The sequence below is a fragment of the Macaca thibetana genome, chromosome 14 (genome assembly GCF_024542745.1).
Source record: "Macaca thibetana thibetana isolate TM-01 chromosome 14, ASM2454274v1, whole genome shotgun sequence".
Lineage (NCBI taxonomy): Eukaryota > Metazoa > Chordata > Mammalia > Primates > Cercopithecidae > Macaca > Macaca thibetana.
The window spans coordinates 110,332,790-110,346,366 of NC_065591.1; the positions used below are offsets into that span (position 1 = coordinate 110,332,790).

Genomic DNA, 13,577 nt, shown 5'->3' on the forward strand with positions numbered 1-13,577 from the left:
CCAGCTAGAGCAACATAGCGAGAAACGCCCCTCTCCACTCTATTAAAAATAAAAATTAAAAATTAAAAAAAAAATTAGCCAGGTGTGGTGGCAGACGCCTGTAGTGCTAGCCACTCGGGAGGCTGAAGCAGGAGGATTGCTTGAGCCAGGGAGGCAGAGGTTGCAGTGAACCGAGATTGGACCATTGCATTCACTCCAGCCTGGGCAACAGATCGAGACCCCATCTCAAATATAAATAATGAATCATAATAATAATTTTTTGGCTGGGCACGGTGGCTCACACCTGTAATCCCAGAACTTTGGGAGGCCAAGGTGGGTGGATCACAAGGTTAGGAGTTTGAGACCAGCCTGACCAACATGGTGAAACCCCCATCTCTACTAAAAACACAAAAATTAGCTGGGCATGGTGGTGCGCACCTGTCATCCCAGCTACTCGGGAGGCTGAGGCAGGAAAATTGCTTGAACCTGGGAGGCAAAGGTTGTGGTGAGCCAAGATCGCGCCACTGCACTCCAGCCTGGGTGACAGAGCGAGACTCCATCTCAAAATAATAATAATAAATTTTAAAAAGAAAATAATATTGGAAATTTGATCCTGAAAACCTGCCAGAGGAAAACAAGGAAAGTGGCTTTTAAAAATGAGAGACACCTTTTCTGGGATACTGATAGTTAAAAATGGAACTGCATTAAAAAAAATTTTGTGATGTATTTTGCTCGTAATAGTGGATATGTAATGTGGAATACTTACTATGTAGGAGCACTTAGATTTTTTGCAGGGGAGCACTTAGATTATATCATCTAATTTACTTCACAACCTTATGAGATAGATGTTACCGCCAATTTACAGATTAGGTAATTGAGGCTTAGACAGTTAAAGTAACTTGCCTGAAGTCACTCAGCTAATAAGTCCTGAAAACAGCAGCCAAACATAGGTCAGTCTGATTCCTAAGTCTCTGCTTTTAACCATTATAATATACTGCCACTATGGGACTCCTCGAGAAGAATGCTTACAAGGTTGATTTTTCTTCTGTGGTTTAATTCAGTTACAGTTATATTTCCGAAGAATCAGCATCAATTGGTCTTGCACAGCTTCTGAGATCCAAGTCAGAAGACCTGGAAGGTGCCGCAATAAGGCAATAGTTTCTAACAGGATTTTTACTTTTCTAAAAAAATAAGAATTTGTTTCCATCTTTCTTAAAACATGTCTGCTTAAGTAACAAAAATTAAAATTGCTCCAGGCGAGATGGCTCATGCCTGTAATACTAGCACTTTGGGAGGCCGAGGCGGGTGGATCACCTGAGGTCAGGAGTTCAAGACCAGTTGACCAACATGGGGAAACCCTCGTCTCTACTAAAAATACAAAAATTAGTCAGGTGTGGTGGTGCATGCCTGTAATCCTAGCTACTCGGGAGGCTGAGACAGGAGACTCGCTTGAACCCGGGAGGCACAGGTTACAGTGAGTTGAGATGGCACCACTGCACTCTAGCCTGGGCAACAGAACGAGATTCCATCTCAAAATAAATAAATAAATAATAAATAATAAATAAAAATTTACCCCATAAATGTGTACAGTTGTTATCTTTTTTAGGACATTTCATCATCCCCTAAAGAAAGCTTGTACCCATTGTCACTTTTTTTTTTTTTTGAGACAGGGTCTCACTCTGTTGCCCAGGCTGGAATACAGGGGTGAGACCTCAGCTCACCGTAATCTCTGCCTGCCGGGTTCAAGCGATTCTCCCGCCGAGTAGCTGGGACTATAGCCACACACCACCACGCCCAGCTAATTTTTTTTTTTTTTTTTGTACTCTTAGGAGAGATGAAGTTTCACCATGTTGGCCAGGATGGTCTTGATCTCTTGCACCCACCTCAGCCTCCCAAAGTGCTGGGATTACAGGCATAAGCCACCCTGCCCAGCCAGGAAAAAACTGACTTTGAACTTGGCTCTACCACTTACTAGTTGTGTGAGTTTGGACAAATGCTTAACTTTTTTGATCCTCAGTATCTTTATTTGGATTGTTGTAAAGGATTGGAAATAACATGTGTAAAGTACCTGACACAAATTAAGCACTCAATTAAAAGTTGCTATTATACTTAATTGTGGACATACAGGTTTAATATGGGTGAGTGCTGTTGGGTTGAGCTAAGGATGTGGGATAAAATGATTTAAGGATGAACTACTGAATCAGCTATACTCTGAAAAATCTGAAATTTGGCATACAAGAAATAACATGAGAATCACAAGAACAGAGTTTGAGTCCTGGTTCCATCATATACTGGTTTAGAAACTTTGGGTAAGTCCCTTAAACTTTTCATCATTTTCTTCATATACAAAATGGACATAAGCACAACTGCCCTGCTTCCTGTGCATGTTTTTTTTTAAAGATATAATTTACAAATCATAAACATTCACCTTTTAAAAGTATACAATTTAGTGGTTTTTAGTATATTTGCCTCTATCTAGTTCCAGAACTACTATTTTTTGTTTGTTTGTTTTTGTTTTAAGAGTCTAAGTCTCACTATTTTGCACAGGCTGACCTTTAACCCCTGGTCTCAAGCCATCCTCCCAACTCAGCCTCCCAAGCAGCTGGGACTCTAGGATCGTGCCACCATGCCTGGCTTAATTCCAGAATGTTTTAATTATTTCAGAAATAAATCTCACACTAATTAGCTCTCAGTCCCTATTCCTACCATTCCTGAGCCCCTGGAAACCACTAAGCTAGTTTCTGTCTCTGTGGGTTTTCTTCTGTTCTGGATCTTCCATATTAATTGAATCATATATGAGTGCCCCATTGTATCTGTCTTTCTTCACATAATATTTTCAAGGTTCATCCATATTGTAGCATGTCAGTACCTTATTCTATTTTGTGATTAAATAATATTCCATTCCATATATATGCCACATCTATTGATGAATGGATTTGTTTGGATTGTCTCCACTTTCTGGCTGCTATGAATAAAGTTGCTATGAACATTAGGGTACACATTTTTGTGTTGACATATATTCAGTTCTCCTGGGTATGTACCTATGAGTAGAATTGCTCAGTCATATGGCAATTTTGTTTAACTTTTTGAGGAACTGCCAAACTCTTTTCCAACGTGGCTGCACTATTTCACATTCATCCTCACCAACAATTACTATGATAGCCATCCTAGTGGGTGTGAAGTGGTATCTCACCATGGGTCTGATTTCCATTTCCCTAAGGATATTCAACATTTCTTAATGTGCATATTAGCCATTTACATATCTTCTTTGGACACATATCTATTCAGATCTTTTGCTCATTTTAATTTTTTGTTTTCTACTCTCTCCATTTTGCAGATGAAGCCCATTTTTAGACAGGAATACTGTATTTGTCTTCTTATTGCTGAGTTATAAGAGTTCTTAGGCTGGGCGCGGGGGCTCACGCCTGTAATCCCAGCACTTTGGGAGGCTGAGGCGGGTGGATCACTTGGGGTCAGGAGCTCGAGACCAGCCTGGCCGACATGGCAAAACCCCTTCTCCACTAAAACTACAAAAAACAGCCGAACGTAGTGGCCCGTGCCTGTAATTCCAGCTACTCGGGAGGCTGAGGCAGAAGAACCCCTTGAACGTGGGAAGCGGAGGTTGCAGTGAGCCGACATCGCCCTATTGCGACAGAGTGGGCGACAGAGTGAGACTCCATCTCAAAAAAAAAAAAAAAAAATTTATTTATATATATTCCGGATACTAGTCCTTTATGCACACGGGTTATCTTGTATATTTATTAAATAATAGTGGCTGTGCCTGCGGCTTAATAAACTGTAAGATGTGACGCAAAATAAATGAAGGCGATGACAGTGAAAGGGCAGAGATATAAGGTTCCACAGTCGGGGGGTGAACGCTCCCTACACCTCCTGGGCACAGTCTTAACCCGAGCAGGGTACCCTCAATTTCCCCAGCCCGCAGGCCCCGCCCCGCCCCGCCCCGCCCTTTGACCTCCGCCGCTTCCGGTTGAAGACGTGGCTCGGGGCCGCCATCTTGGCAAGAGGCGAAGCGGCAGCGGCTCCTGTCAAGCGGGCAGCAGATCCAGAGCGGCCCGTGCTCCCCTTCCCCAGACCCTCCCCCTATCCCCAGTGGAGCCGGAGAGCGGGCGCGCCCCACCACCGCCCTCACCATGGTAAGATCCGAGCCAGGACCCGAACTCCTGGGGTCCGAGCCTCACAGTCTCTCCCTGTCGGCGGGCCTGGGGCCGGGGCCGGAGGAGCCCCGCCCTGAGGGTCTAGGGCCGGGTGCTTTGCTCGGGGCTCTGGGAGCAATGTGGCCTCCTGTGCCCGGTCTCCTGGAGATCCGACGGAGCTGACTTCAGTCCATATGTCGTCGTGCCCGCTTCCCCACCACCCCCCAACCAGCTGGACTCCCTCGTCTGCTGGGACCTGCCCCTGAGACGGCCCGGCGTTTTTGCCTGCGAGAACTTCGTGGTGGTGGTGCAGGTCCCAGGCTGCGGACCTCGGAACTGATGCTGTCCTGCCGGTTCCCTGGCGCTTAGGCTCAGCAAGCTGGGCCTGTCTCCGGAGGTTCTGGTCCTTCTTGTTAACCAGCTTGTCTCCCACCCCCGGTATTTGCTAGGCCGTTGATAACTCGAAATGCAAATCCACTGGTGTCCAGAAATTTTTCTTTTGTTTGTTCAGAAGGGAGAAATGGAGACACAGAGCGGAAAGGAGTAACTTCTAACATTAATTTATAGGACCCAAGTGTCCCTGAAACCTTCCACTACTTCCGTAGAACTCACTTGTGTCCATTTGTTAGTGTGACTCAGGGTACATACACTGTGTAGACCACTGGGAAAATGTGAGCAAGTTCCAGAGAACACAGGGTTTGCCTTCAAGCAACTTATTGTTCAGATGAAGTAAAATGTGTATGTGGCATGTCGTAGTCAGATGTCTCACAGGAGGAGGAGTAAGAGGGGTGAGTTATCCTCTGAGACCAGTTACTTGCCTTCACATGCGTTATGTTTGTATACTCATCTGTTACAAGGATGAGAAAGGTTAATGTGGTTGAGGATGGAGGAAATTAGAACTGCTGACATCACTCAATCTTCCTTTATCGCTGTGATTTGTAGATATTCATAAAGTAGTAGACATTCTTTGGTTTCAAAAAAGCTAGTAGTTTATTTTTCAGTGCACCTTATGTCCTTTAATCTTTTGAAGGATATTCTATTCTGTTCTTTTTTATTTTTTTGTCAATAGATAACTTGATTTAAAACATCGTCCAGTGTACCTGAGAGGTGACAGAATGTAATTTGGTGCCAATCCTAATCAGTTCTATTGACAACCCTGTAGATAAGAACTTGGATAATGGGGGGAACTCATGCTTGAGCTTTAAGCCACTGAACAGCTTTTCTCAGCCTCAGGTATATAAATTGCATCAAACAGGTTTGCCTCCTAAAATTTTTGTGTTGGACGTAAAATTTACAGAAACTTGTATTTTCAGTTTCTCCAGGAGGTCCTGTATTTGGTTAGTGATTTTGAAACTCAGTTCCTGTTTACACCCTGGAATTAATAGTGCATTTTAGAGCATATTTTTATTTTAATGGTAAAGTTAAGGTCTTGTATTATGTAAACCAGATATAGATAATCTTTATAAAAATCTTATTTGTTAAAAGGTTATTGGAATTTAGTATTTTTAATTCATTGATAACTGAGGGATGGTAAAGCCCTACATGATATATATAAAATATAACTTTTGCATGCTATTTTGACATGTGTACGTATACATAGAGTTGTGTCACATATTTCTGAATTATTTGGGACTTAGCATGATCCAGATACCCACAGATTTGTGTACTCTGGAGAATAATTTATCTCAGTACATTCTGCTCTGTAGAGTCTTAAGACATTGGTGTTATTTCTGTGTAATGTTTTTGGGTCCTGCTCCTTTACAAACATATCCCTGGACAGTAGAAATGTCCAGATAGGGTGAAATATTGATCTGAAAGTTGTATCAAAACTTCCAGCAATTTATTTTAGCTCAACATTTCATTATGAAATTTTCAAACATCTGGAAAAGTTGAAAGGACTTTGTAGTGAATACCCATGTAACCACCAGCTAGATTCTGTAACTAACATTTCACTATATTTCATCATGCATCTAACCATCCATCCATCCCTCTCTCCATTAAAAAAAATATACATTTCAAAGTAAGTTGCAGATATCAGTACATAAACATTGATTTTTTAAAAATAAATTCCTTTTGGCTTTAGTTATTGAAGTGCACAATGTCCTAGACTGCAAAGTTCCAATAGATAAATAAGTGAACAAATGCAAAAACAAATGCCTTCTCATGACTTCATCATAAAGTAAAGTACAAAGAAAGGCATCTTTTGATTTACTTATATTTTTAAGAGACAGGGTCTCACTTTGTTGCCCAGGCTGGAGGGCAGTGGCTATTCACAGGCACTATCACAGTGCACTGTGGCCTGAAACTCCTAGCCTCAAGCGATCCTCCCACCTCCATCTCCCGAGTAGCTGGGACTGTAGACATGCGGGCCTTGATTTGATCTTTTTCTTGTATTCTGCAAATTAATGAGAACATGTTCTGACCTTTTTTCTTGTTTGTTTGGTTTTCGAGACTGAGTCTCACTCTGTCTCCAGGCTGGAGTGCAGCGGCACAATCTCAGCTCACTGCAACCTCCACCTCCCACGTTCAAGCTATCCTCCTGCCTCAGCCTCCTGAGTAGCTGGGACTACAGTCGCATGCCGCCATGCCCAGCTAATTTTTTGTATTTTTAGTAGAGACAGGGTTTCACCATGTTGGCCAGGATGGTCTCTATCTCTTGACCTTGTGATCTGCCCTCGGCCTCCCAAGGTGTTGGGATTACAGGTGTAAACCACCGCGCCCAGCCCCTTTTTTTCATATATGATACAGCAGCAGCATAGCTATTGTATTCTTTTTTTTTTTTTTTGAGACGGAATCTTACTCTGTCACCAGGGCTGGAGTGCAGTGGCGCGATCTTGGCTCCCTTCAATCTCTGCCCCCCAGGTTCAAGCTATTCTGCCTCAGCCTCCCAAGTAGCTGAGATTACAGGTATGTGCCACCATCTCCAGCTAATTTTTCTATTTTTAGTAGAAATGTGGTTTCACCATGTTGGCCAGGCTGGTCTTGAACTCCTGACCTCAAGTGATCCTCCCACCTCAGCCTCCCAAAGTGTTGGAATTACAGATTGAGCCACCATGCCCAGCACTGTATTCTTTATGTATCTTTTTAATTGTGTTTTGAGAGGACAGCAGAGAATGAAAATGATTCTCTTGAGTTTCCATTGATTTGCCATCTATTTATGTCTTCATATAGAAGTTCACTGCAGAAACTGATAATGGGTGTGTGTGTGTGTGTTTTAATTCTCTACAAGCTTTTGTTTTAGAATAGAAATGTGATGGATTTAAAACCCTCACTGAGTGAATTACTTTTCAAGTTTTAGGTTTTGTATGTGGTCTACATTTTATTGTAATCTTCTTTCTGATTTTATCTATAATAGCTTCACGTAAATAGGAAAGACAGAACAGTCCTCCCTGACAATTATAGAAACTAGCCTTAGTATGGCCATGAATCGTGTGTGTGTGTGTGTGTGTGTGTATAAAATATTGCAGTGAATTACAAAGGAGAAGGTGACTATAATTCTGAAAGTAAGGAATCCTGAAGCATTTAGAGGTTCAAGAAAGAACTTGACTTTTTTTGAGAGAGAGTTGTGCATATTTATGCTGAATTATTATACCACCTGTTATTCTTGTACCTCTCTTGCACACACAATTTGTTATGGTTAGACAGTTTGCCGTCTTGCAGCCTAATACTAACATAAAATATTGTTCCAAAGTGGTTAGAACTGGAGCAGTGGGTATAAAATGGAAGTTTGTACGTTTTCTGTCACTGTGTTTTTTTTTTTTTTCTGTTACTGTAGTTTTCAAATGCTTAGACTTATAGAACTTTAAAGACACAGCACTTTGGATTTCATATAAACTAACGTCCTACTTTAGGGATATTTCAATAATCAATTAAGTGACTTATCCAAGGTCACATGATTAGTGGCAAAGGCAGAACAGAAACCTAATTCTCCAGGTTTCTTAACTTGAGGCACTTAACAATTCATGTAGTTAAGTCTGTGTAGCAGAGAGTTGTTATTTAGTCCAAAGATAGTGTACTCAAACCATGTAAGAGTTATTAAAAGTTGTTTGGCAAAGCTTAATTTAATGGGGGAATATTTTTTTTTTTTTAAGCAGTCCTGGAGAGATCATCTAACTTATGGGCCCTCAGTTTTCACATCTATAAGACAATCAAGCGCTCTTGCAAGTTCCTTTTAGATCTGGAATGTTTTTTTCCAAAAATGTTAAAAAAACAAAAACTTTGTAATCATGTTTATTAATTCTTCCTCGGAGAAAATCAGATCAAATTTCAATAGGGAAAATTGTTAACTTACCTTTTAGTATATGCTATATTTTAATAATTGTTAAACCAGTAAACATTGATATGAAGAGGTTTATTATTTCAAGAACTTTAAGAAGACAAATGTTAATTTAGGATAGGATAAATTTATCATGTTTAGAGGTGACCATACGTTCTAGCCGTGTTAGTAGCTGTAACAGAGAGACCTATGTCAACTGCCTAGAACCTGTGATTTGTGGTGTCCTGGATGTTTTGATATTTATGCTATACTTAGTATGGGGAACTTTGGTCCTACTTTGGAAGCCTTGTTTTGCTTGTATCTGGATAATGGAATGACTCAAAGAGAGACATATGATTTTACCCTACTGCTTTCTTCATCTTGACATATGAAATTCTGGAATTCTGACCAGGTGTGGTGGTTCATGCCTGTAATCCCAGCACTTTGAGAGGCTGAGGCAGGTGGATCACTTGAGGTTGGGAGTTTGAGACCAGCCTGGGCAACATGGCAAAACCCTGTCTCTACAGAAAAATATAAAAAGTAGCCAGGTGTGGTGGCATGTGCCTGTAGTCCCAGATACCTGGGAGGCTGAAGTGGGAGAATCACCTGAGCCCAGAATGTTGAGGCTGCACTGAGCTGAGATCACACCACTGCACTACAGCTTGGGCAATAGAGCAAGACTCTGTCTCAAAACAATCCTGGAGGCTGGGCGCGGTGGCTCACGCCTGTAATCCCAGCACTTTGGGAGGCCAAGACGGGCGGATCATGAGGTCAGGAGATCAAGACCATCCTGGCTAACACGGCGAAACCCCGTCTCTACTAAAAAAATACAAAAAACTAGCCGGGCGAGGTGGCGGGCACCTGTAGTCCCAGCTACTCGGGAGGCTGAGACAGGAGAATGGCGTGAACCCGGGAGGCGGAGCTTGCAGTGAGCTGAGATCAAACCCACTGCACTCCAGCCTGGGCGACAGAGTGAGACTCCGTCTCAAAAAAAAAAAAAAAAAACAAACAAAAAAAACAATCCTGGAATTCATTAAAGCATGATTTAAATGCTGTTTCCTTTTTTTTGGAGGCAGAGTCTCACTTTGTAGCCCAGGCTGGAGTAAAGTGGTGTGATCTCGGCTTACTGCAACTTCCGCCTCCCAGGTTCAAGCAATCCTCCCACCTCACTCTCCCCAATAGCTGGGACTACAGGCGTGCACCACCACACTCGGCTAATTTTTTATATTTTTTAGTAGAGACAGGGTTTTACCTTTTTGACCAGGCTGGTCTCGAACTCCTGACCTCAGGTAATCTGCCCACCCTGGCTCCCAAAGTGCAGAGATTAAGGCATGAGCCACCGCTCCCTGTCTAAATGCTGTTTCTTCTATCAAGTCATCCCTGACCTTACCAGCTGGAAGTAATCTCTTCCTCTAAATTTCTACGCACTTTTATCAGTGACTCTCTTATGTTACTTAACACATTCTGCCATACATTACAGGGACTTGCATTTGTGTCTTATCCCTATTAAGCTTCTTGTAGGCAGAATGCTAGTCTGTGTCATCTTAATTCTCAGAAAGCATGTTGTATGCATAGTAGGTGTTCAATAAATAATTACTTAGTTATTCTTATAACATCACAAAAATGGAGATTACCAGTACCTATAATTAGTTTTTGAACGTGCTCAACAGTAAAGTGGATGGGCCGGGTGCAGTGGCTCACTCCTGTAATCCCAACACTTTGGAGGCCAAGGCGCGCAGATGACTTGAGGCCAGGAGTTGGAGACCAGCCTGGCCAACATGACGAAACCCTGTCTCTATTAAAAATAGAAGGCCGGGCGCGGTGGCTCAAGCCTGTAATCCCAGCACTTTGGGAGGCCGAGACGGGCGGATCACGAGGTCAGGAGATCGAGACCATCCTGGCTAACACGGTGAAACCCCGTCTCTACTAAAAAATACAAAAAACTAGCCGGGCGAGGTGGCGGGCGCCTGTAGTCCCAGCTACTCGGGAGGCTGAGGCAGGAGAATGGCGTGAACCCGGGAGGCGGAGCTTGCAGTGAGCCGAGATCCTGCCACTGCACTCCAGCCTGGGTGACAGAGCGAGACTCTGTCTCCAGAAAAAAAATAAATAAATAAATAAAAATAGAAAAATTAGCCAGGCTTGGTGGTGCTGGCCTGCACCTGTAGTCCCAGCTGCTCGGGAGGCTGAGGCATGAGAATTTCTTGAACCCAGGAGGCAGAGCTTGCAGTGAGCTGAGATGGTACCACTACACTCCAGCCTGGACTACAGAGTGAGACACTCTCTCAAAAAATAAAGAAAGTGGATAGTAACATACACCTTTTTGTTCCTTTTTCCCTTTCAAGTTGCCTTTGATGTTTTTACCTAAATTTTACCTGTATGGTATAGAGGTGTTTTTAACTCTAGTTGGAAACCTAAGAACTACCCTTGAGCCTGTAAACATTGTTTCTAACAGTTTTATTATTAGATATGGGATTTCTATTAAATGCAGCATGTTTATATAGGTCTGAAGTTTTGGTCTGAGCTGTCCTTTCTTTAGATGTGCATTTGATTTGTCTTATTCCTTAAGAACCTCATAAAATTCTAACATAGAGGACCATAACTTCCTAGAGCTGTGATTCTCAAACTTTTAAGGATAGGAGGCCCTACAGGGATTACATTTACAATATGCTCCCATTTATTAATAATATCTCTCATTGCATGAGGGGATTTTCTGTGGGCCATTGAGAATAACTTCTCTGGAGGATCAATGCATTCCCTGAAACTATATGTAAAATTTTGGGGGGAGAATCAATATTCATTATTTGAATATCAAAATATTGACAAAGACAAAAATCCATTGCCTTGGCCGGATGCTATGGCTCACACTTGTAATCCCAGCACTTTGGAAGGCTGAGGTGTGCAGATCACTTTAGCCCAGGAGTTTGAGAGCAGCCTGGACAACATGGCGAAACCCCGTCTCTACTTTTTTTTTTTTTTTTTTAATAAAAAAAGAAAATCCATCACCTTGAAGTGACATAATTTTTTTTCATGAGATGCATGTTTGTTATTACTAATGGTGCTGTTTTACATCATGAATATATGTGCTACAAGTTGTATAGCACTTTTGAAGTACAGTTTCATTATAGTCATTTGGCCCTCATAATAGCTTATAAGGTCATTAGATAATGCTGCATTTTATAGGAAAAGAAACGAGGTTAAGAGAGGTTGAGTAACTGAAGGTCAGACAGATGGTAAATAGAAGAACAAAACTAGAATATAGATTTTCTCACTCCCAGTCATTTAGTTTTTCTGATATATCAGCTTGGTTCTTTGCAAATTTGGGACACTAATTCTAACTCAGTCTTTGGGAAGAGGAGAAACCAATGTGATATGATCCCAAATATAAGGGAATTCCCCACTTTTCTGATGAGACTATTAAGAAGAAAAGCTTTTTGCCAATTATATAAACTTTGAAGAATGTAACAAAAATAGTCCGGGCGCGGTGGCTCACACCTGTAATCTCAGCACTTTCGGAGGCTGAGCTGGGTGGATCCCCTGAGGTCGGGCATTCGAGACCAGCTTGGCCAACCAATATGGTGAAACCCCATCTCTACTAGAAATACAAAAAAAATTAGCTGGGCGTGGTGGTGGTGCCTGTAATGCCAGCTACTCGGGAGGCTGAGGCAGGAGAATCGCTTGAACCTAGGAGGCGGAAGTTGCAGTGAGCCAAGATCTTGCCATTGTACTCCAGCCTGGGCAATAAGAGCAAAACTCTGTCTTTTAAAAAAGAAAAAAAACGAAAAATAAAACCAAAAAACTCCTCTCTTCGGTCCGTGCCTCCAAGATGACAAAGAAAAGAAGGAACAACGGTCATGCCAAAACGGGCCGCGGCTCACATGCGGCCTATTCGCTGCACTAACTGTGCTCGATGTGTGCCCAAGGACAAGGCCATTAACAAATTCGTCATTCAGGCCAGGCGCGGTGGCTCAAGCCTGTAATCCCAGCACTTTGGGAGGCCGAGACGGGCGGATCACGAGGTCAGGAGTTCGAGACCATCCTGGCTAACACGGTGAAACCTCGTCTCTACTAAAAAATACAAAAAACTAGCCGGGCGAGGTGGTGGGCGCCTGTAGTCCCGGCTACTCGGGAGGCTGAGGCAGGAGAATGGCGTAAAAACCCTGGAGGCGGAGCTTGCAGTGAGCTGAGATCCGGCCACTGCACTCCACCCTGGGCGACATAGCGAGACTGTCTCAAAAAAAAAAAAAAAGGCCGGGCGCGGTGGCTCAAGCCTGTAATCCCAGCACTTTGGGAGGCCGAGACGGGCGGATCACGAGGTCAGGAGATCGAGACCATCCTGGCTAACACGGTGAAACCCCGTCTCTACTAAAAATACAAGAAAATTAGCTGGGCGAGGTGGCGGGCGCCTGTAGTCCCAGCTACTCGGGAGGCTGAGGCAGGAGAATGGCGTGAACCCGGGAGGCGGAGCTTGCAGTGAGCCGAGATCGCGCCACTGCACTCCAGCCTGGGGCACAGAGCAAGACTCCGTCTCAAAAAAAAAAAAAAAAAAAAAAAAAGAAATTCGTCATTCAAAACATAGTCCCACAGCAGCAGTCAGGGACATTTCTGAAGCGAGCATCTTCAATGCCTATGTGCTTCCCAAGCCGTATGTGAAGCTACATTACTGTGTGAGTTGTGCAATTCACAGCAAAGTAGTCAGGAATCAATCTCGTGAAGCCCGCAAGAACCAAACACCCCCTCCCCAATTTAGACCTACAGATTGCTGCCCCACGTCCCCCACCAAAGCCCATGTAGGGAGCTGAGTCCTTAAAGACTGAAGACAGACTATTCTCTGGAGAAAAATAAAATGGAAATTGTACTTTAAAAAAATATCAAAAATAGTCCAATATGTTCTTAAAATAGTTAATAATTTACATATATGTTTTAAATTACATAAATCTTAATTTAGAAATAACTTTTTCCATTTTTATATTCATAAAGCAATTTTGTCTAGATTATTTATGAACATCATATCACTTGGGCCACTTTTTGAATCATCAGTTTGCTATTTAGCAGTTTTGAATCCATGTGTGATATATTGGCAGTTTGGGAAATTTTATCCCAAGTCATAAAAACCCATTTATATAATATTAGGACAGTTACTTTTAAAAGGAATATTTATAACTGATATTCAACACATGAAATTGTGAGTT

The 13,577-nt window shown here is 42.5% G+C and overlaps 1 protein-coding gene across 3 annotated transcripts in view; it reads left to right on the top strand.

Moving 5' to 3' along the window:
- The first annotated feature begins 3,945 nt into the window (after positions 1 to 3,945).
- ARCN1 (archain 1) overlaps positions 3,946 to 13,577 on the top strand; it is a 34,884-nt gene continuing 25,252 nt past the window's right edge. Inside the window, exons 1-2 of one of the 3 annotated variants that reach the window (XM_050758412.1) lie at positions 3,979 to 4,133; positions 6,922 to 7,040. Coding sequence is in view for 1 of the 3 variants with exons in the window: in XM_050758410.1 (XP_050614367.1) it covers positions 4,131 to 4,133 (3 nt within the window). In the remaining 2 variants the exon portion in view is untranslated. Of the gene's footprint in view, positions 4,134 to 6,921; positions 7,041 to 13,577 lie in introns of all 3 variants that reach the window. The other 2 variants (XM_050758411.1, XM_050758410.1) reach the window with 2 other exon arrangements.